At 32.0% G+C, this 23,898-nt stretch overlaps 2 protein-coding genes across 2 annotated transcripts in view; one reads left to right on the top strand and one right to left on the bottom strand.

Annotated features, from left to right (window-relative positions):
* Positions 1-20,132, bottom strand: part of LOC132740614 (supervillin-like) — a 56,740-nt gene extending 36,608 nt beyond the window's left edge. Inside the window, exons 1-6 of the mRNA XM_060728561.1 lie at positions 20,127-20,132; positions 19,780-20,045; positions 16,066-16,713; positions 6,181-6,313; positions 4,369-4,600; positions 2,441-3,065 (exon numbers count right to left, since the gene is read on the bottom strand). Of these exons, the coding sequence (XP_060584544.1) occupies positions 2,441-3,065; positions 4,369-4,600; positions 6,181-6,313; positions 16,066-16,713; positions 19,780-20,045; positions 20,127-20,132 (1,910 nt within the window). The remainder of the gene's footprint in view (positions 1-2,440; positions 3,066-4,368; positions 4,601-6,180; positions 6,314-16,065; positions 16,714-19,779; positions 20,046-20,126) is intronic.
* Positions 20,133-21,929: 1,797 nt separating this feature from the next.
* Positions 21,930-23,330, top strand: LOC132740625 (heat shock 70 kDa protein 12A-like). The gene has a single exon (XM_060728572.1). The coding sequence runs from the start codon at positions 21,930-21,932 to the stop codon at positions 23,328-23,330; it is 1,401 nt and encodes a 466-aa protein (XP_060584555.1).
* The last annotated feature ends 568 nt before the right edge of the window (positions 23,331-23,898 follow it).

Consider the following 23,898-nt stretch of genomic DNA (forward strand, 5'->3'; position numbering starts at 1 on the left):
CTGATACAATGTAGCTCAGTCGGTAGAGCCATGGTATGGTATTCCAAGGTACGGGTCAGGCTGCACATTTTTTTCACCCTGTGACAATTCAATCAACTATATGAGATATACATGACTGTATTTATATCTTGTCAGAAAATTAGCATTAAGTACCTTTAGTTAACCATGTTAAAGATTTGACCTATGACCTTTATAGGAAGGAAGGAAATCATAAATTCAACAAGCTACTTCAATACAAAGCTTTCATTGTTACAAATATGTCCACTTTGCATTGTGTGATAATTATTAGCCCTATTAAATCTCAAGTTTATTAAGCAATCTTGTTCTACTTGTTGGCTAAACCATAACTTGCTGAATTTCTTAAATAGACTGGTCCAGCTTTCATCTTTTTGGAACTGTTCATTATCAACTTCAGGGGTGTCAATTTAAAAATTTGATGTTGGTCAGCTGACAGTATAGAGTCCGGTCAGACTGCACAAAGACTTCACTGGTGACACTGGTGGCAAAGGCTGATCCATTTAAGTTTCCAGCAGCTTAAGGGTTAGATCCTTAAGTGATAAACTTTCTGATAGTTTCATTTATTCTATTTTCAACGTCTAAAATTCTCTCCCATTCATGTTATTTAATTTCCAAACCTTCTTATTTGTGGTTCAGTTTTACCTTGTGCCAACACAGTATAGGTCATATGGTGACTTTTCAGCTTTACTGGTGGAGGTGTGCCCCTCTGTACACAATTTTAGGCACATGAGTAGAACCAACAACCTTCCGTAAGCTAGTTGGATAACTTTCTCAGATATAGAATCTGACAACGCTTGCCTGCCTTGAACCTGCAGCAGTGAGAAGCAAGTGGTTTGAAGTCAATGACCTTAATCACACAGCCCTGGACGCCCCTACCAAACTCTTTAAACCGAAGATTTGCAAACCAGTCTGGAAATGGTGCTCTACTATTGGTTCATTTAAAATCTCTGTGTCCAATCCAGTTTACCCATTCATAGACTGCACAACTCTATCTAGATTTATACTTTAAGCCTCAAACTTTTTTTTCATTCAAAATGAAATGTTATTGTCAACACTTGTGCAGCTCATTAGGAAGTGCTAGACCTGAACTTTAAAATCACCACAAACACTTCAGAAGCCTATTTAGGATAGATCTTAAAGACCTTTGAGAAAACAGTATTTCCCATGTAATTTAGGAAAAAACAACTTTTTACTCCCTCTCCATGTGGTTAAAATGACTTGAAAATATTTCCTGTACTTCTTTGCTTATTTAGAATAAATTTCAATTTAGCTTTATGAAACACAACAGGTGTAAGCTTATTTTCCTATGTTTCTGACATTAAATTCCTCTTCTCAATACATTGTATTAAATATCACAACTTTACAAGAATAAATTCCAACTTTCTTTTTTTATAACAAATTCATACAACCAGAATTTACACAAATCAACAAAAATATTTTACATAGCCACCGAATATCACCCACCTACTTTATTATATACATGAAATTCTTGTTACAATAAAAAAAAGTCATTTAACCTTGGTTTTATTCTGCATTTATAGAAACATGATTGCACTTAATAGTTAGCAAATTGAACCGAACAGCTCAATAAAAGTCTCTGTGATTTTTATAAATTTGCTATTAAATGATTACCCTGGTCATAGCTATTAGATTTATTACAAAGTTAATTGACTGGTGAATGAAATAAAGTACACAAAGAGTAGTTCAATTTCACTGATAAAATATATTGGCAAGGAATATTTTGTATTTAGTACCGGAAGGACTTTGACTGTTTTATGAGACTACAAACACCAAATTTGTAAGCCCTTGCATGAGGACATTGATAAGCAAAACTATATCATGTTTAAACTGATAATATGGCTTAAATACTAGTTTTCTAACTGCCAGAATTTAATTAACAGCTGTACATAGTAACTCTGAAGTTCTTATTTAATATTTGGCAGAATCTTTAAAGTTCTAGCACTTTTAGTTCAATTTAATACAGTATATTCACAGTAACTTATCAGATATTTTTCATACTTTGAAATAATATATTGACAAAAACTGTTTATGGATTGACAGGAAATGTTTATAAATTGACAAGAACTTTACAGCTTTTTTATCATTCAAAAAAATTGACAGCACAATGATCTTCTATATCATTTTTACAGAAACAACATATTTGAAAATCCCTGATATTCAAAGTCAAATATCAATACTAAAGACATGCTTGTTAAGTAACACTTCTGATGAAATCTGATTATTAGTTTGAAACTGTAGCAATAAATTACTGACTCCATAAAGAATAACCGTACAACAAGTAACTTATCAGATATTTTTCATACTTTGAAATATATTGACAAAAACTGTTTATAAATTGACAGGAAATGTTATAAATTGACAGGAACTTAAATACAGATATAAGTGTTTATGTTGGCCCTACCTCTCTTGCTCTAATTTCCTATCCCTGTTGAATCTTCTCCGAGCTTTGCTGCCTCTTTTCACAGGAGTATCCACTTTTATTTTATCACCCTCACTGTCAACTGGTGCTTCATCACTATCTAAATTATCCCCTGATGAGTCAAGCCCTTCAACAACATTCCCTTCACTATCAACCTCTTCCACTGTCTCAGTAGTCAGTTCCGAACATTTTATTGCACTTACTGTCTCAACGTCCATCTTCCGAGTCTCGAAACTTCCTTCTTTCTTAAGTATTCCTCTAACCTCACTTGATTTGGAAATTTCAACAGACTGAGTTTTATGTAAAGCTTTGTTTATATCACTTATTGTTGGAACAACGTCGGAATTCGGTTTTAATCCAATAGGAGCTTTATGAAGCAGCGACAACTTCTCCTCCAGCTGCGATTTCAGAATATTCTTTTTCTGAGAGTCTAGTTTGCTGGTGGTGATTTTTCCGACAGTTTGTGACGAATGAACCTGAACGGATTCCTCTTGTTTTTTCACTTCAAAACCTTTCACTCTGACATCTGAGGGTCTGACAGTTTCCAAACTAACTTCTACGGCCGAGTTGTTCTGGTTTATGTTTGTATTTGTTGCTGTCAGGGAATCTGATGAGAGAGAAAGAAAATATATGAATTCCACTAGGTTTTACACTATAGTTACATAATATGATTTGAACAAAATTTTATACAAACCAAACAAAGCATGATTTCATTAAATCAGTTGAAATTCATACATCTTAAATTGTAAATAATTGACTGCCTGCATGAAAAAACTACCTATAACGTCATTTACTATTTTTTCTAAATTGACATATTTGATTCCTAAAAATATCCATTTCTTAATATGCTCTTAAAAAAAAAAAATCTACTGAAATTTCCTTATTAACACTTATTCATATTTATCTTTAGCATTTCAAAAGTAATTTAATGTCAAAGACAAAGTTAACTTCTTTAGATGCCATTTAACTTTTAAATTACGTTCAGGGTCGATTTTTCATGCCAGCATTTATATCATACACATATTCTGTTAAATTGCTGCCAGCAGTCATTTGTTGTTCTTTTTTAATAAATTTATTTTCTGCGAAATAAAAATACTATTTAGGATGTCCAAGACAATTTGCGTACTAAAGATAATTATACTCTCCCTTTCAATTAAATAAAGGATGACAATTCCGTATGATAATTTTGATACTTTTATAGAATATCCAAATATTTCTAAATCATTTAAAACAAATATTTGGAATATAGGAATATACACAAAGTCATATATACTCACAAATAAACGCACATAGACAGATATATAGATATATTACAATACTGAAACCCTTATCTTGTGTGGTCCAGTGATTTGTTGTTAATTAAGAAACTTGTGTGTTATCAATGATGAGCTTGCAACATATTCACTCATAAACATATGACAGGCAACATATTGCCTGGGCATAAAAATACTGTAAATCATTATAAATACTTTGAAATACACATTTATTATTTATCAATATTGCATGCCATATTTCATATAATAGAAATGCAACAATGTTCATTACATAAATATCAAAATTTATATGGCTTAAGACAAAATTTTTCGTGTTTCAAGCCATGCTGTAAAAACACATATTTTTGTGAGTCCAAAATTTTGTGTAACCAACATTTCAGACAAAATGGCAAGATCAAATTTTCACAAATTTGTCTTTTTAGTTCTGTTTATTTTATGTGACATTCATAATACTTTAACTTATATGGCATTTACTTTCTTATTAAACATTTTTTTTTTTGGAGAAAAATCTTCAATTTACGAATTTAGCAAAATTTTTAATCCATCACAAAATTTTCTGATTTTTTAGTACTGGGTGAGTTGTTTCATTTATGAGCCATTGTAACTATTTTGAGTTAACAAATGATATTAACTCACCTTTATTAATAAACTCAGTACTCAGGTCACCTATGGAGGTAGCTCGGGATGGCACCCTGGAACTGGAGCGCGAGCTGGGCTGTGACAGAGTCTGTTGAGCATGCTGGGCTATCAACTCTCTCTGGGCCTTCACTGAGAGTCCCGAGAGAATTTCTGGGTCTGGAGGTTTCACCAGACTACATGCCAGAGGCGAGATCTTTGCAGCTTTCTCTACTTCTTCAAAAGTGACGGGCTGAAATAACAAAAAAATTGTAATTAAACATCATTCCTTTATTACCATATTGAATTATTTCACACTATAAAATTTCAAATCACTATCTAATGCAGTATTAAACATGACTCTATCGATGCAAACAAATTAAAACTTCAGAGAAAGTCTTTTAATCCTGGTCTGAAGCAATATGCTTGCACGTCTCTTTTAAAAGAACCAACTCAGCGACCTTTGCTAACTGTGAGAAGATGTAAAATTGTAAAATGTCATGGTTTTTCTTCTCAAATTTTTCTTTGAGTAAAAATCTGGTGACACTGTTGACACCTATGTACATAAAATCAAGTATCTTACTCACTGACCTACAAAAATGAGACTTTGCACTGATATACTTTACTTATTTGTCAAATAATTATAAGAACAATTCTGAAGGACAATTAATAAGATTCTAGATGAAATGAAAACTTTATCTAACAGACTCTAGGTGGACATGAAATTTACATGTCACAATTTAAAAACAAAACACCACCAGGTATAAAATGTTGTAAAACTTTTCTTCAACCTCTCTAATTTGTCTCTATTTTTTCAATGTTAACCTCATAAAAGCAAGTATGCCTCATAAATCCATATAGCAACAGTTGGTGATTTTTCTCTATATAATATAGCCACCACATGCTTCATTTGAAACTAAATGACTATAAAAATATTGTGAATTTACTATCAAATATTTATGATGTTGATAACATCTGACAGGCTTCTTTCATATAAACTTGTCAAATAACTATTAAAATATGACCAGTTTTGCAAGCTGTCCTTTTCTTGTTTAATGAAGGGAAATATTTCTTGTGCCATCAGGACATCAAAGATTTTTGTTTAAACACTTATAACCACAGAAGAAAAACTTGATACTTTTTGTGCTCAAAGTAAAAGCACTAAATGTTAAATATCTTAAAATGACTTTTTCAATCTGGAACAAACCATTAATATCACTCTGAGGAAAATTTTCGAATGATACCTTTGTACTGTCTGAATAGCGTAAAGTACAGACCATGATGGGGCAGCACAGATGAGCCGGTTGGTTCTGGTCGGCACAGGTTGCATAGGTAGAATCATTTCTCGCTACCAGGATATAACTATGGGTTCAAGTACCAGATGTTACCATCCAAGTCATACATTATCAAAATTTACAGTTGTTTACTTACGCTAATATTTTATATTCACAACAAAATAACTAGAGAATTAAAGATAGTCTTTGCATGGGGATTAAAAGTGACTTAGAGGGCCATCATGAATCCTTGACAAAAGTTGAAGAATTTTGGCAAGGTTATGGTCTATTAAGGACACTAAATTGTACAGGCGGAGTTAGAGACTAAAATCTCCATTTTTAGAAGGCAGGCCCGCTATACAACAATTCTACAACTCTACTATGCACCTGACATCTCCGAATCGTAAATAAAATTTGTTTCAACCTCAATCATCTTAATCCTCAGAACTATTGTTATACAGTCCAGTCTTGGTAATCTTCGAGCTATATAGAAGCTGAACAGACATAAATGATTTACACTTATGTATGTTAGAAAAATACAATAAACTTTTAAACAAACCTGAGTAGCAAATCTGGATGCAAGTTTTCGGTTTTTCCGTTTCGGTGGCGGCGGAAGTCCTTTCTTCGCTGCAATGGCTTTCTTATCCTCTTCTATAGATGTGAACAACTTTACTTTATCTTTTAAACTTTGTCTGCAAAGAGAAACAAATCAATAAGGATTATATATCAAAACAACTGCAGATTTCTGTTGGTGCATAATATAATCATGTAAAAATTATGTAAGAAAATAAGACAAGAGGGTGGTCAAAAGCTGGAAGTGCATGCCAGCCTCTTGACTGAAAGAGGGTAGATATCATTCTCCCTATGATCTTTACCTATACTATATTGAAGCAATTTACCTGCAGTGATGAAGCATATAATAGTGTCATAAGTTATGTTGATGATATATAAAGTTACAGGGTGTATACCAAATATTATGTAGATTTCTTTCATACAACATCAGTTTTTCACAACTAAACCTACTTTTATGTCATCATATTTTACCTAACTCAACTGTACTACAGCTAGGTGTATAATAACTTATTTAATTTCGTCGGTTATCACCATTAAATAATCCTTAAAACTTATCCTGTAATTAATGACTGTTTGTTTTATTTTTATTAATTTTCTTAGTAATTTAATTTTGATTTAATTTGTGAACTTTCTTACAAAGTATAACAATATTTCTTTGCTACAAAATCTGTATTTTTCTATAACAGATAACTTACTTAACATACTATTCCTTATATATCCTGTTTAATTTCACTTAACTTATTTAAAAAACAAACTTCAATATCATAAAACTTCCAATTTAAAGAAAAAAAACGACATAATTTTTCCAAAGCGGAAGATAAAATTTCACGATTATTTTACCTGACAACTTTACCCTAATATCCAATTGCCAAAAATCTTATAATAATATTTTATCTGTGACTGTATCAACAGATCAGAGCAATATTGAATGAGCTAATATTTCAAGATACGGGCATATAAAATCACCCACGCAGGGATTACACGGGTCTGTGGTGATACTTGTAAATATAAATTATCAATAAACTAGACGTAACACCGTAAATGGCGTAACTGGCGGTGTTGATTCAGTTATACCAAATCTGTCAAAAATATCATCTAATTATCTGCCGAGACAATCTTATTAGTTAATAACAAGAAAACCACAAAATTGTTTACGAGTGTATATGTACATTTGTGTATCTTCAAACAATGCCGAATCAGCAGGTTTTTTTTTCTGTCAAGATTCCGATTTTTTTTTATAAATCAATGCATCAGTTAACCATACCTCTACCAACCCCTCAAGGTCCGCAGAATCTGATATTCACTTACTTGTCCATTTTACCTAAAGCATTTCTTTACTTGTTTGTATGATATTTATAAAGTAAATTCTGGGAAAAAGTCACTTGTTCTACAGGCTGCTTGACAACCTGGACAATACGGACAATTTATTTTGCCGCCCCTGCCTCTTGTCCCATCCTAATGAGACAGTGTTAATGGGCAGAGCTGAAAATGGGCAGAATTGTTTTTTTAAAATCTACCCGGTCAACGAACACAGTTTTCTTTTGGTATCAAAATAGCAGGGGATACAACCTCTACTTGCAGGTAATGGGGCATTTTACCACCTGACTGTGTTGCAGGGTGACCAATAATTTAACCAGGGTTTGAAGACCTAAAAGTCAGGTTATGCTGTGCTCCAGTATAACATAAGCTCTGGCATCTTTTTCTTATCTTAAAAATCAAATAGTCCTTATTTAAATGTAACAAAAAACAATGACTAACTTTATTCAAGCCACACATTTTTTTTTAATTAATTGTTAAAAACTAAAATTGGTCACTGTAAATCTTAAATTAAATGCCAAATACTTATATACACATAAAACTGTTATGTAAATTTTAAATTAAACAAAATTCGAAAAGATTTATTTTATTTGATATAAACTATTACAATTTTATCTAAGTTTTAAGATAAATACTGCAACTTAATGGTTGTCATGTAAGGACAATAACACCACTTATATTAAACATGTACAACATGTCACATATCTGTTTAAAATTTTGAAAATCGCGCACTCAGATATCAAATCTTTCTTTTTCCAAGTATCATCTAACTGATAATTCAAAGTTCACTTTTCATATGAGAGATAATTGTCTGATATATAAGTAACCAGATTTCTGTCAATAAAATCACCTATAAAATGTGATCCCTTATTTCTCTAGGTTTGGTTTGGGTTGATAGGGCTTAAGTGCACCAAAACAGTCTGAAGTCAACTTTCTAGCTTTACAGGTAGATGAAGACCTTGGATGCCCTTCCATGTATTAGTAGGTGCGAACAGGCAGCTGAGTAGAACCAACAATGTTTCTTAAGTTATCTGGAGAGCTTCCTTACATGAAAGAATCTAAAGTCCCATGTGAGAGTCGAACCCACAGCCACGAGGGGTAGGTGATTTGAGATCAACAACCTTAACCACTCGGACACAGACACCCTTTTTTCCTAGGAATAACTTTACTAAAGTGATTTTCATGCCATTATTATTAGTTTAAATCAGCAAATTATACTAAAAAGATTTTGCACATGCATACATGTACTGATTTAAATGTAACCTAACAGACACATTCACCAAATGATTTCTTTATAGAATGGTTCATAACTTTATAAAGGCACAAGGGGATCAACCTGGCGGAGTGTTTTTTGGATGTCAACACTAATTTAAATGCCCCTTTCTAATTTGGGCTCAAATCCTGCCGGGGCTACTTAGGATGAGATCCTTTCAAGGATGTTTTAATTGTTTCATGCCAGGAAGTAATAAAAATAGATTATAAATAAACACATAGTAGGTCAAGTAAGACTGGAATGTGGACTTATGACATCAATTAATTGTCACTGCAACTTAAAACATCCCTTGCCTCCCCAACAACATTCACCCATCACCCTCCCGCCAACCCAACCAACTCCCTATCTTTCCAAAGCTACCAACTACATATAGTTTTATGACTAGTTTCCTGCTTAATGTAAAACTGAACTTCTTTTCAATTTATAAGTAACATACATGTATAACATTCTGCACAAGAACCAAAATTATGTCCTCTTTCTTTATTAGATAAATCCTACCTTCAAAAACCTTTTTCTCCTTATAAAAACTACCATAAATCCACATAACACTCTTGCTTATAGAAACTTTACTTTTCCATTCTAGTTCTGAAAGTTTTTTTTTAATTCTTATCATATTTGAATAAAGATTGCATTTAACACACTTTGATACACTGTATTTTGATTATCACAAATGTTTCCTATACAACATGTCCTCATTAGTGGTTGATAAACAATACAAATACATTACACATGTATACATATATATGATGAATATGTTAACTAATAAAAGCGATTAAACCGTGAAGAAAATTTATCGGTACTTGACGTTGTTGAAAATTGTTAAGTATGATCTATGATTATAAAACGTCAATCAGCGTAATGATAAAGTGATGTGAACATTATACAGGTCAACTGTAACAGTCACTCAACGATGAGCTATATAATCTATTGACACCACTTGTAAATTGAAACACTATCTCTATAAAAACACTATCTCTATGAAAATAAAAAATGTCCTAAAGCCACCTAACATATTATTGGTAAATGTCAAAAAAAAAGTGTGAATAGTCCTTTAAAAGTCTCAATTTTCAATACAAAATACAATTTAGGTCAATATTTTTGTGAATGAAAAGACGAAAAACGTTCATTTATTTTTTTCATTTTTGCATAATAACTTTTCAAATGAAATGCAGACACAAATCCTATTTAAAATCACTATGCAAAACTGATATTTTCCTCGGTACTTACTGGTATTCATGTAAAACTGCTAAATTTCAATATTAAAAAAAAAACTTTAAATAATCTAGTGGTAAAGAAGTTTTCAATTCACACAAGATTCGCCATTTAATGTTATTTTGTAAACATTACATTATTTGAAATATTTCAACCGTAACATCAACAGTTTATGATGAAACATGTAATATCTTCCCATATGTTACACTACATTATATTATATATAATAATTATATATGAGCCGTGTCACGACAAAACCAACATGGTGCGTTTGCGACCAGCATGGATCCAGACCAGCCTGCGCATCCGCGCAGTCTGATCAGGATCCATGCTGTTCGCTATCAGTTTCTCTACTTGTTATAGGGTTTGTAAGCGAACAGCATGGATCCTGATCAGACTGCGCGGATGCGCAGGCTGGTCTGGATCCATGCTGGTCGCAAACCCATTATGTTGGTTTTGTTGGTTTTGTTGTGACATGGCTCATATATATATATATATATATATATATATATATATATATATATATATATATATATATATATATATATATATATATCATAATTATATATGACACTGTATTGTTATAAAGCATCTAACATCCATATAATAACTCCCTGACATATTCCAGTACATATATTTCTTATTTTACTCTTATTATAGTTATAATCATCAAAATTGGAAGTATACATTTTGTAAAAATTGTAAAAGATCCTTATAATTACTTATATCGTTACCTAAAGAAAACATTATTATCATTATAATACTTACTGTAAGTTACTGAATAAGTAAGTCATTTAAATAAAACTTAAACAATTATTCTAAAACTGAACTGAACTAAACTCCTGAAATTCAGGAATAGTCATGGAAATTATTTCACATGTAATTATAACCCTAGACTCTCACTAAATATCTTAAATAGACCTGTCCATCTTTCAATCTGGACAAAACCATTCATTTTTTTAGGGAAATTTTCAAAATATATACTGACTGAATACCCAATAAGGAACACTGTTCAGACCATGATCAGACCTCATGGATGTGCTGGCTTATTATTGCATGGGTGTAAGTTAATAATATCAGAAAACCTTAAAACCCTGAATTTAGTACTATTTCAAATGGTTTTATATAGAATTATATCTTTAAAAGAGTACAAAAAGCCTGAAAAAGCCTGACCTTCAGGCAAATTGGCAGAAAACATGTACCCATGTCAGACTGACCTTGGCCTGTACTGTAGAATCTAAGGCAGGCTATGAGTTAAAGCTGACCTATTTATTTTATTTAACCTACAAAAAAAAAATCCCCAACTATAATGCATAATTACAGACTTCTTTCCTATGATAAAGATGGTCATTAACATATAATATGCATTTACTGCACTTTATCACACATATTTGTGGTGTTTTGCAAGTTGTAACCATAACAACAGATAATAAATATATTATCTTTAGTCTACTTCAACAATTTTTGTCTTTGTTTATCTATATTTAGAAATCTTTTCAACAATGTTTTGTAGATCTAATAGTTAATTACAGTGTTCCACTTTTACAGACAACCTTTGTATGATAAGACAATTAAATAATCAATATCTTATTATGAATTTACGTAACACAATGACAAAACTAAAACCCAAGTGGGTTAAAAATGCAAATCCTTTAATTTATAAACCAGAAGTTTTTTTTTAATTTTTACTTTAGCATTGTTTTGTATATATTTCTTTTGTATTTTTCGCTTTTTTGTATTAACAAAGGATTTGTTAAATGCATACAAAAATGTCTGTGTTTAAATTGCTCTTTTATAATCTTTATTATCGTGACTTAACTAAGCAATGATTCAGAATATTGAATATTCATCAAAACTGAAGATATTTATAATAATAATTGGTTAGATTTCAGGTCACACAACTGCTAATTTAGGTCATTCTGTCCCCACTTCAACCATGTGTTACAGATTGACAGGGGTCTTTTTAAAACCCCTTATAACTCACTGGAGGCAACAGATTTTCCCCATGTGACAAGTGCAGACCAAAGATTAAGCCGTACATCTGTGCTGTATGAGCATGATCTGCAATGTTCACTATTCAGTCAGTATATGTTTCCCTGAAAAATGACGAATGGTTTTGTCCAGATGAAAAGATGAACAGTCCCTTTTGAATATGTGTGAAAAGCTTGGTCATTTCTTTAAGTAATAGTGTAAAGTATGTACCAGCTAGAAAGTAACTATGTTTTTTTAAATTTAGGTCATATGGTGTCAAAAAAGTAATTTCAGGAAGAAGACATAAAACTTGGATATTCTGTCGACTGTCGGGTCCAATGGGACTTAATGAAACTCTTGTGCACTCATTGAAACCCTTGTGCAATCATTGAAACTCTTGTGCACTCATTAATATTCTCGGGCACTCATTGAAGCTCTCAGGCACTCAATGAAACTCTCTGGCACTCAATGAAACTCTCGGGCACTCAATGAAACTCTTGGGCACTCAATGAAACTCTCGGGCACTCAATGAAACTCTCAGGTGGAGAATCACATCAGACGTATTTCTGTGCATCATGTATAATTACATTTGTCTATAACATTGTAACATCAAACAAAAGAACACCTGTCCAGAACTACAAAACCTTTTGCGATTAAAGAAGGATAATGGCCTATAGAATATTTTAATTTCCTTGCATGCTGATGATTTAAACATAAAGCTAGAAATGTACATTTTATCACTTATCATTCAGACCGGTTTTTCATGTAGGAACATTCAGTTATTTTATTTTTGTGAAATTAAGTTTGTTTGTTTTGTTTTACAGCGCATCAACACAATTAAGGCCATATGCTGCTGGAAAAGGAAAGATGATTTTGGCTAACCTTAGGTGTTACAAAGTTAAAACACCAGGGCTAAGAGATGCACAGTCTCCAATAATTCTAACCCATTTAGTTGTCTCTAACCATCACACAGGGATAAATGGTGGTCTTAACCCTTAAAAGCAACCCCTCTGCCACAAGGGGGTCGTATAATTAAGGCTATTCAGTTAAATTTATTCAAGGTTTTGCAAATTAAAAAAACCCCAAAACATTTTGACTTCGCATCAATGCTTTTACAAAAAGAGTAATTATATTACATACCTTACTTATACTTCCTATTACAGGTTTAAACTTAACTTTAAAAAACCAGCTGTGTAATTTAACACTTAGTATTTCTACTTTCATTCCATATTGAATTAAATTCTGTTATTTAGAACAGACTTAATGCAATGATTGATATATATCAGACTTTATGAAATTTGATATTTTAATAATCCAAATGATCAGACATGCATTTTCACACTGTGCCGAGTGTATACATTGATTTTGTTATGTAGAAAAATGACATGTATAGTATATAAATATATATATATATATAAACTACCTGATGTCATAAATTTTATTTATACTACGACGCCACTGAAGCAATAAACTGACTAAGTGGACCAATAAAATCATGTTTTTGTTGTTGTGTATTTCATATTATTCTATAATGTCAACTATAATCACTTTGCTTTTATTTCATCTTGTTCATTATCTAAAAATAGATATATATAAATAAAATAGTACATAATATACCAAGATGCTTTAACACAGTAAAGGGGGCTTATTTCACTTACAGTCACAGCAAGGGCATCAACAATATTGACAGCTACTTCAATGTCATTTTGACAACATGGCAATACTATTGAAGGAAAGTTTTTGGGTTTAAGTCATATCAATATTGTACACAAACATTTTTTGCACCCACCAACACTGTTCAGGTTTAAAACAACAAGTTTCTAGCTTAAATGGTGAACAAATATCTCAATAATTGCCCCTAATAATTGTCCATTATTCTAGGCATGAGGGGAGCCTTAGAAAGACTATGGACCTTCCCTATTATTAGATGGCTATCCAGTTTCCAACTTCTCCCCTTGTGACCAACTAATGCTGGTCCTTGTACACAGGGTTTTCCTCTACAGAGACATTATTTAATTGTAATTTACTGTTAAGACACCTTAACCCTTGATCTGATATATTTCTATAATGAGTCTGTCCAGCTTTGAATTTGAAACAGTCCATTCAAAGTTTAAGGGATTTGAATATCAAAATACAAAAAAAATGAGCTGCAACAGTATAAAGCCTGTTCAGACTGCACAGATGTGCAGGCTGGCCTGGTGCTATACTGGTGGCAAAGGCTGATCACTTTTGCTTCCAGCAATGTTAAGGGCTTGCCACCTAAAATATATTATTTTTATGAAAGTAGGCCAAACTTTATAATCCACTGAAAAAGTTCAATCATGTCATTTATAAAATTTAGGGCAAGAGCTTTATGGAAATTCAATGTTAAATTATGATAAAATATGACCTAGAAGTAAATCAATAAATTGAACCATATATATCACAAATGAAAATTTACTTTAAATACCATTCAGTTTTATGAGCAAGATTTACTTCCCCTACATGTTTCCAGTTTAGTATAACATAGTTTACACTATTACTTTTAGTAATAATAACTTCTATAAACTTAAGAAAATTTCTAAACAATTACTTCCCTTTATTACACAAACTGGGACGGCACAAATGTCTACCACATCATGATGATGTGTTGCATCTATGGCCTATGTACCTACCTCAAAGGTCAAGGTCACACTTACAGTTTGAAGGTTCACATTCTCACAATTAGAGTTTAAATTTGCACTCATTTGTGTCCAAACTGTATCTTTGTCACGCAGGATTTTTAAATAACCTAGCATATATGTCTACCACATCAATGCGATGTGTCTCATCCAAGACCAATGTCCCTTCCTCCAAGGTCAAGGTCAAACTTATAGTTTGAAGGTACTCATTCTCACAAGAAATGTTTGTAGGTACACAATCATGTCTGGACTGTAACATTGACATGCATTGAAGGATTTTAAAATTACTTGGCACAAATCTCTACCACATCAGGACAACATGTCACATCCAAGGCCCATGTAATTTTGCTATGAAAGAGGAATATTAAGCAATTAGATACTTCTATTCCCTTTTCTTTTCATAATACCTTTCTGAAGTACTTGTGCATTGGACATCAGAGACCCTTTTTTTTTCTTAAAAGGATCTCTCTAGGTACTGACCATATAAATAATAGGAATATATTAAAATTATGTAATTGTAATATTTGTTTTTAAAAATGTAAGTTACTTATCTCACTAGTCAAAGGTTTAAACCATTAAAAGAATTTTTTTTTTTATATCTGCAGCCTCAATAAATGCTAAGTCATCCTCATACATTATAGTAATTTACTATTTTCATAAGGTTAGTCACTTAACACATCATATTAATCATATACAGTACTCTACCTGCAGTGACCTAAATCTCACTAAAATTTCTCATACTTTAACCTACATAAGCTTGAGTGATGTGACAATAATATTACTTTTTCTCCATCTCATAAACAAAGAACTTTTTTCACTTTTTTGACACAAGATTGATAACAATGTTTTCTTCATAACTTACACAATGAAATCATGATTTAGCAATAAGTAGTATTTGCTTATTTATTTCTTTAAACACAAGTCAATATTTTAAATTCAGAGCTATATGTATAATTATGTATTTTTGTACTAATTAAATTTGCTTAGAACAATTTGTTTATTATTGGTGTTTTATTTGATACATTTTCATTAGGAAATAGATAATTTTTTCTGTTTACTTATACATTTTTATATTCCTACACACCATGTTCTACCTTACATTTGGATTGTTTATTTTTATGAACCAATAGACGTTATCGGGAACTCTGCAAATTTGGTTTTTTCTGGCTAATCTATAGGTACAAACTAACTTAACCGTTATAGTTTAAGGGTACACTTCATGTCACAAAAGATCAGTCAACCTGTTTTTCGCTTTTTTCGAGGCTGTAACTGTAAAAAGTTTGTTTGTATCTACGGATTAGCTGGGAAAACCCAAATATTCTTGATTCCAGAGTAAGTCTATTGTTTTTCACTTGTTTAATACGAGCTTCTTTGTAATGAAGTTTAAAACTTCAATACTATAAACATACAATCTTTTGCACCACCACTCTTCACTCACCTTGACAACTCATCCGAGTCAACTTCTGCTTCTTCAGTCCCTATGGTGACTGGAGTTTCCTCCGCTTTCTTTGCCTCTTCTTCCTCTTTATCAGCAATCTCAGCAGCCAATTTCACCTCATCTTCCGTGATTGGCAGTGTCCTTGACCTTTCCCGCTTTTTACGATCAATGTAGCGCTTCGCACCACTCGCCGATTTCTTCTCCTGTCTCTCCTTTAACGATTCCTGTATCTGATGAAACATGGAAGCTTTTGCAGAAACGCTAAGTTTAACCGGATCATCTTCGCCAATATTTTCCTCAACACTCAAGCTTCGCCAGCTCTCGATTTCTTGCGTTATAATTTCACCTTCAGATCCACTCAGAATTCCGGAATCTGCCTTGGAGTCTCTAGCACCAAACGAATCAAACTTCTTTTTAAGTGAATTCATGGTCTCTGATGGTTTGTCCTCTGGGATAGCATTAAGCTCTGCTGCCGTGACGGGCAACGTTTTATGACGCTGACCTCTTGAACGACGCTCTAGGCGTAACTCTTGTGGAAATTCGGTCTTTTTTGCAGGTGCTTGTCTCTCTTCTTTTTGAAGAGCTTCAAAAACGTTTGTTGACGATTTCTGGATGACCTCGGACCTGAACTTCTTCACTGTTTCCAAACTGTAAATGGAAACATAGCTTGAATAGAGATTTGCTATGATTTCATTATTTAACAAGAGGACCACATGCCGTGTTAACAGTTGTCTTTAAAAAACACAACCATTTTAACAAAATTTGTAAGTTAAAAACGGGCATAACTCCAAATACATAGCTTTCGCAATTCTGCCCCTTGTCTAACAACTTCCCCTTGTCAAGGATAGTATTTAAAACCTTTAAATACCAACACAAAGTGGACAGGTCTGTCTACAGAAATTCAGCAGATTGTTGGCTAACAGGCATGGGAGACTGTATTTTACCTTTAATAACTACATCATATCATATATATTAATTAATGACTACATCATGTCTTAAATATTAATCAATGACTACATTGTATCATATACATTTATCAATATCTACATTATATAATATACATTAGTCAATCAATAACTACATCATATCTTATACATTAACAATGACTACATCATATCATACACATTACAAATGACTACATCATATCTCATTAACAATGCATACATCACATCATATATATTAATCAATGACTACATTATATCTTATACATTACCGATAACAAAAATAATATCATATATATCAACAATGAATACTTCATATCATATATATATATATATATTAATCAATGATTAAATCCTATATATTAATCAATGACTACATCATATCATATATGCATTAATACTTACATGATAAAATTTATCCAAGATAACACAATCCTACCAAATTTCAATAGCATTGTCACTAACCATATCAACAGTTTCATCAGCATTTTCACAATCCAAATTATACCAAACATCAAATATTTCAGTAACAATATTACACTCCGAGATATGTAAATAAAACTGTTTTTCAATTCCATGTTTTTTCTTATTATGATTGAGCTCTAAATAATCCTTTGATATTTGATACTTTTCAAACAGTAGATTTATAATTTATGAACTACATATACACTTAGTATTGTAACTTAGGTATGACTCTTCCTGAAACAATTGATAAATCAAGATTTTGTAAGTACATTCTTTTCCCGTTTATTTATACAGGAAATATAACTGAATATTTGCAACCTTATGTTAACCTTCCTTTCAAAAACTGTCATGACAATTTGTTTATGGTTTGAACGTTTGTACTTAACCAAAAACCAAAAACTGACCAGCAGGCAAGTCCTGTGAAAGTTTTTATTTCTATATATTATAGGGGAGAAATTGTTTGTAAATACATAATGAACATCATGTTGGTGTGAATTTACAGGTCACCTGTCTAGTACAGCAACTCAAGTTGACATATAGTTTGTTTGAAGCATGAAAAAAAAGCAATTACATGGTTTAAGATATACTGTATACTGTATTTTTTTTATCTGGGATTTGTTTTTTATATATAATACAGGTAAATTTTGGTTATCTGACATTTATGTTGTTACAAAAAGCCAGCAGCTTTTTAAGAAAATTATTTTTTTCCAGTGATTTTAAAAATAAATTAAATCTGGAAACAGACATAACATAGTTTAAGATAAGACATGTAAGAAGATAAAATATGTGATTTATAAAAATAAACAGAAACTCCCTGAAAAAGAGGGGTTTAACCCCTCCAAACGTTTGAGATAGAAAAGTTTGTGTAGTAGATAAATATTTAAAAATAAAATACTTAAACCATGCAGTAACCTAGACTATACATTCACAATATGACTAAAGTTCAGATCTACTTTATAATGTAGATCTGAGTTACAGTTAAAATTAACAACCGCATCATTTTTAAAATTGTGAAAGCTTGCCAATGATTGGCTGTTTGAAAGGTCACAAGAAGGTGACCTCCTATTGACGGCTGTCAGATCCTAATGCAGAGCATTACTTAGGAGTTGATTTTGATTTAGTAATACTGGATTATCAACGTTGAACATTTCTACTCTTTACTTAAGACACAGGTCTGGTTTTTTGCCTTTTTGACTTACAATAAATTAAAGGAAGGAATAGTAAATCTGAGAAATGGATATAGAAAAGGCAGAGTTGAGTTTAATGACGTTTTAATAATGCATGTACAGGGTTCCTACAGACATGCAGTGCCAAAATTCAAGCATTTTTAAACAAGTTTTCCCATTTTTCAAGCACAATTTGTTGCACATATATCTATAGATAGTTTATAAGCCTATTTTTTATTGAATACACATTTTACAGTTTCTTTAGAAAGAACAACAAAGGGGTGCAACTATGGTATATTTGTAACTATCCAAACTAGTTTGAATCAACTGCAATTCTTCCCCTTACTATTACCATTGAGCAAACATTATATTGATTTTGGTACTAAATTTACAGCATATTAAAGCTATTTTAAGTACTGTTCAAGCAAGTAATCAAACTCAAGTACTTTTAAGCACTTTTTTCATTAATAGGAAAGGGATTAAAATTTAAGCACTTTTTAGGACTGTATGAACCCTGATTTAGAAAATGTTAGAAGAAATTGCCATTGCATGTAAAATAATTTGTCAGAAAAGTTGTGAAATATAAAAGTGTTATTTTGTCTCCAATGAAAATGACTTAATCACTATAACTTTACTCATGACCTGAAAGCAGATGTTTTAGCTTTATGGTCAATGAGATCCATTTTGTTATCTCCAGTTCTTTCGAAAATTATGCAGCAGACAAACAAAACCTTTATTAACAGAAAGACAAGCTGATTCCAGTATATCCTACACTCTTCCACCATGAATATGCAAAGGTTTTATAATCAGAGTGATGCTAAAACAGGTGTTGGAGTACCACACTAAATACTGTATTCCGGTAAATACCGGACAAAGCACTTGAATAATCAAATGCTAACATCTCACCTTTTCACTCGTTGAAATGCACTTTAAACAGTTTAATTCATCTCTTCACACCAATTTATATATGATATAATGAATGAAAAATGTAAGAATCAGCGAAAAAAGAGATATTTGTACTTCATGCTTATGATTTCAGCAAGTGTCTTGAGGTACTACTCCAACACTGTAGTGAGTTAAATCCATTATAATCATAGCATGTTCAAGGCTTAATGAGCCTGTAAGTGTCAAAATATTCTCACCTGTCAGCAAGCTGTATTTCCTGTAATGTCACGGGTTGTGTGCGTGTCCTGGCATCATCCCTCTGACGGCGCTGTTGGAACTTTTGACGTTTCTCGGAGATATTAGTCTGTTGACCTTCAAGGCTAGACAAACGTTCGATAAGTTGGGACCCGGATAACTCAGGTTGTTTACTTCCTTCGTCAAAACTGAACTGATTTTTAGGAGATATGTTACCAGATCTGAAAGGAAACAATGAAAAACCCTTTGTGCTATTACTTAAATGGCACTTTAAAAACAATTGTAATACATAGATTCTATGAATGAACTAAATAACTATTTGTAGCAGAAAGAAGAACTTTAATACTACCCCCATAATAAATACAAATTATACAGACATGAGCTCAATCTTCTAAGCTTAACAAGAACTTAAAAAGTTATGATCAACATTCAAGTTTGTGGACAGCATGTCAATGGCAACGCCGACAAGACTTTAACAATACCTCTACTTTAAAAAAAAGAAAAAAAAAGTCAAGCTAAAAAAAACCATGCTTTATAAATTGCATAATTTATTTGTATGTGCAATCAGCATCAAGTTGATATGACAGTATTGATATCATGAGAATAATAAAAATCAGACATTGGGTTACAGACAAATATATAAATACCACAGGAAGAATAGGCACATGTGTTTTTTCTATGTATATTCCCCCCTCCCCCTCCCCTCCACCTCATGAATAAATTTTTGAAGATTGTAATAATTAAATACTTTAAGCTGACAAATCTAAACCAATCTTTCACAGATATTTTGGCACAAGTTGTTCAAAATTTGAGAATGTAAAAGGCAAAGTTATAAGATTAAATACAGTATATTTTCATATAAAACCTTTTTTCTTTCTAAATATCGATCAAATTTAAATTAGGGCAATTATTTTCACAATTTTCAATACATCTATTCATTTTTTGATAAAGGTATAGGTATACAAGGCCAATACAATAAAGGATTAATTGAAGAAATAATTTCTTTCATATAATGATCATATTTCAAATTCTCAATAACAAAAATCTCCTAGGGCGCCATATAGGTGTACCTTATTAAAAGAAACTAAGTGGAAGAAAACTATGCAAAAACAAAACTGAGTTCTGTTAGAAACTGTTAAATTAATTGGAAATATTTAAATAGAAATGAAGGTACGTAGAAAACTTAGTCAAATTCTATTTTCTATTTGTATAAACAATATCAATAACAGCAGCATTATAATTATGTAGAGTAAAAACCATTTTATTTTTAATGTCAGATAATATCAATAACAGCTGCAATATATATAGAGTAAAAAAAAACCTTTTTATTTTTATTTCAGATTCATTAACTAAGATTAGTTATAAAATTTAAACTGTAACAAGTATGAAAGCAGTCAAAAAACCAACAGTTAGACACAAAACTGAACAGAGTAATGAAAGCAGAAAGAAGAAATCTCAAGATTTGCTACATGAGGATAAAGTGGACAAGCCTCTTGTTGTACAACCAACAGCAAGACAAAAATCTAAACAGAGTAATAAAAGGAGACAGAAAGAATCTAAGGATTTTCAGCTAGAGGATAAAGTGGACAAGCCTCTTGTTGTACAACCAACAGCAAGACAAAAAACTAAACTTGTTGTACAACCAACAGCAAGACGAAAAACTAAACTTGTTGTACAACCAACAGCAAGACGAAAAACTAAACTTGTTGTACAACCAACAGCAAGACAACAACCTGGACAGAGTAATGAAAGCAGAAAAAAGAAATCTCAGGATTTTCAGCTAGAGGATAAAGTGAACAACACTCTTGTCAAACAACCAACAGTTAGAAAAGTTGAACAAAATGAACAAAGTAATAAAAGCAGAAACAAGCCTCTTGTTGTAGTAGCCATAGATTTTGGAACAGTCCATTCCGGGTTTGCATATTCCTTTAAGGGAAATGAAGACAAAATAAAGTCAGCAGAACATGGAGGAATGCTGCAGGAAGATAGAGTACCTACAATATTGTTATTAAATCCAGACAAAACATTCCATTCATTTGGATACAATGCACAGACTGATTTTCATGAGCTTTCTCAATGTGACAGATCCAAATTTTACTACTTTGAAAACTTTAAAATGAAAATATATCAAGAAAGTAAAATTGAAAGAGAAATGGTAGTAAAAGATATTTCTGGTAAACCACTTGAAGCTATGACAGTTTTTTCAATAGCAATAAAACATCTGAAACATGAAGCATCAAAGATAGTTTTAGATTCAATACTTGGACTGAAAGAAACTGACATTCAATGGATGATAACAATTCCAGCGATATCATCTGACTCAGCACGTCAATTTATGAGAGAAGCTTATACAAAAGCAGGAATTCCAGAGACACATCTTCGACTTGTTCTTGAGCCTGAAGCAGCAGCTTTATACAGTACACCACGAATAATGACAGAAGCAATACCCTTTGGGTTTAGGTACATACTTGCTGATTTAGGTGGAGGGACAACAGACATATGTGCTCATAAAATAATAGATGGTGGCAAAATACAAGAAATATACCGAACAACAGGAGAAACCTCTGGTGGCAGTGATGTTGATGATTGTTTTATTAACATGATGAAAACTTTAGTAGGAGAAGAGGTATGGAGTGAATTCTCAACTAACCACTCATCAGCTTGTGTAAGCCTTGTTAATGAGTTTAGACTGAAGAAGAAAGAGTTTAAATCACAAACAAATAAAATACAATTGAGAATGGAAAATGCTCTGGTGCTTGTCATAAGAGGGAAAAAAAAGAACTTGAATGATATAGTTACAAAGTCAAAATATGCCAGAAAACTTGAGTATAATTCTAAGGACGCTAGACTTACAATCAACAGAGTGATGCTGGAAGAATTATTCAAGCCATCAGTTGATAAAATCATTAGCAAGTTGGTTGAAGTACTAGACCAATGTGATGAAAATGAAATGAAAACAATCATTTTAGTTGGAGGGTACAGTGAATCTCCCTATGTAAGGGAGAGAATTCAGTCAACATTCAGTAACATGAGAGTTATCCTTGTAGATGATGCTAGACTGGCTGTGTTAAATGGGGCAGTGATGATGGGCTGGAAACCTAAAAACATCATACAACGTAGGTCCAGGTACACTTATGGATTTGTAGTTGATCAACCATTCAGAGAGGGAATAGATCCAGAAGAACTTAGGATTAATGATGATGGGGAAATGTATTGTGACATGATATTTGCGAAGATGATAGAAAAAGGTCAGATAGTGGAGTATGGACAGACATTTATATTTGAAGGGTATGGTATAGCCACTCAAATAGAAGAAAAATGTAAAAAGAGATATGTAGATCTATATAGATCTACCCATGAAGATCCTCATTACTGTATAGAGGAGGAGGACTGTAGATTAGTAGGAAAAGTAAAACTTTTACCACCATCAGATGGATGGCCAGATACGTGGGAAAGCCATTTTTACATTATTGTTGGTGAAACTGAATTCACTGTGAAGTATTTGAATCCTAATACAGGAGAAGAATATGAAGCACAAATGGATTTTCTGTAATTACAAACAGTAGGGACCTAAAGATTAAGATTGAAAAAAATTGTTGTCTTTTACTTTCATTTCTTAAAATGGTCATTCCTTTCATAGGAAAAAAGTGATGAAGTAACTGAGAAAACTTTGAAATGGCCATGTTAACATGAAAAGATAGTGATGTTAAAATGGATACTGCAAAATATATTTATTTTATTCTCACAAGTACAGTGTTATATTTCTACTTTGTAATGTGTTAATGGAAGTAAAGAACAATACAATAAAGGATTCACAGTATAGTAGACATACCTCAGACGGAGTTTTTGTTTTCTTAAATACTTCATTGTGATATTTCAGTTATCTACCAAGAAACAAGGTATATAAATCTGGTTAATGAAAAGAAGAGGATAATGATTTTTTCTTCGCAAACTTTCCTCCCTAGAAAATGGGATTGCCCTAAATAAGAAAAGAAAAAGGAATTTTAATGAATTTTACCATTTTATTATATATTCAAGAAAGAAATAATATACCCACAAACTGGCAGTCAGTCCCGGGTAGTCTCTAGCCAAAAATTTGAGTGGTAATATTAGACAAAAGG

This window comes from Ruditapes philippinarum, unplaced genomic scaffold, assembly GCF_026571515.1.
Source record: "Ruditapes philippinarum isolate M1 unplaced genomic scaffold, ASM2657151v2 ctg4822_1_1_1_1, whole genome shotgun sequence".
Lineage (NCBI taxonomy): Eukaryota > Metazoa > Mollusca > Bivalvia > Venerida > Veneridae > Ruditapes > Ruditapes philippinarum.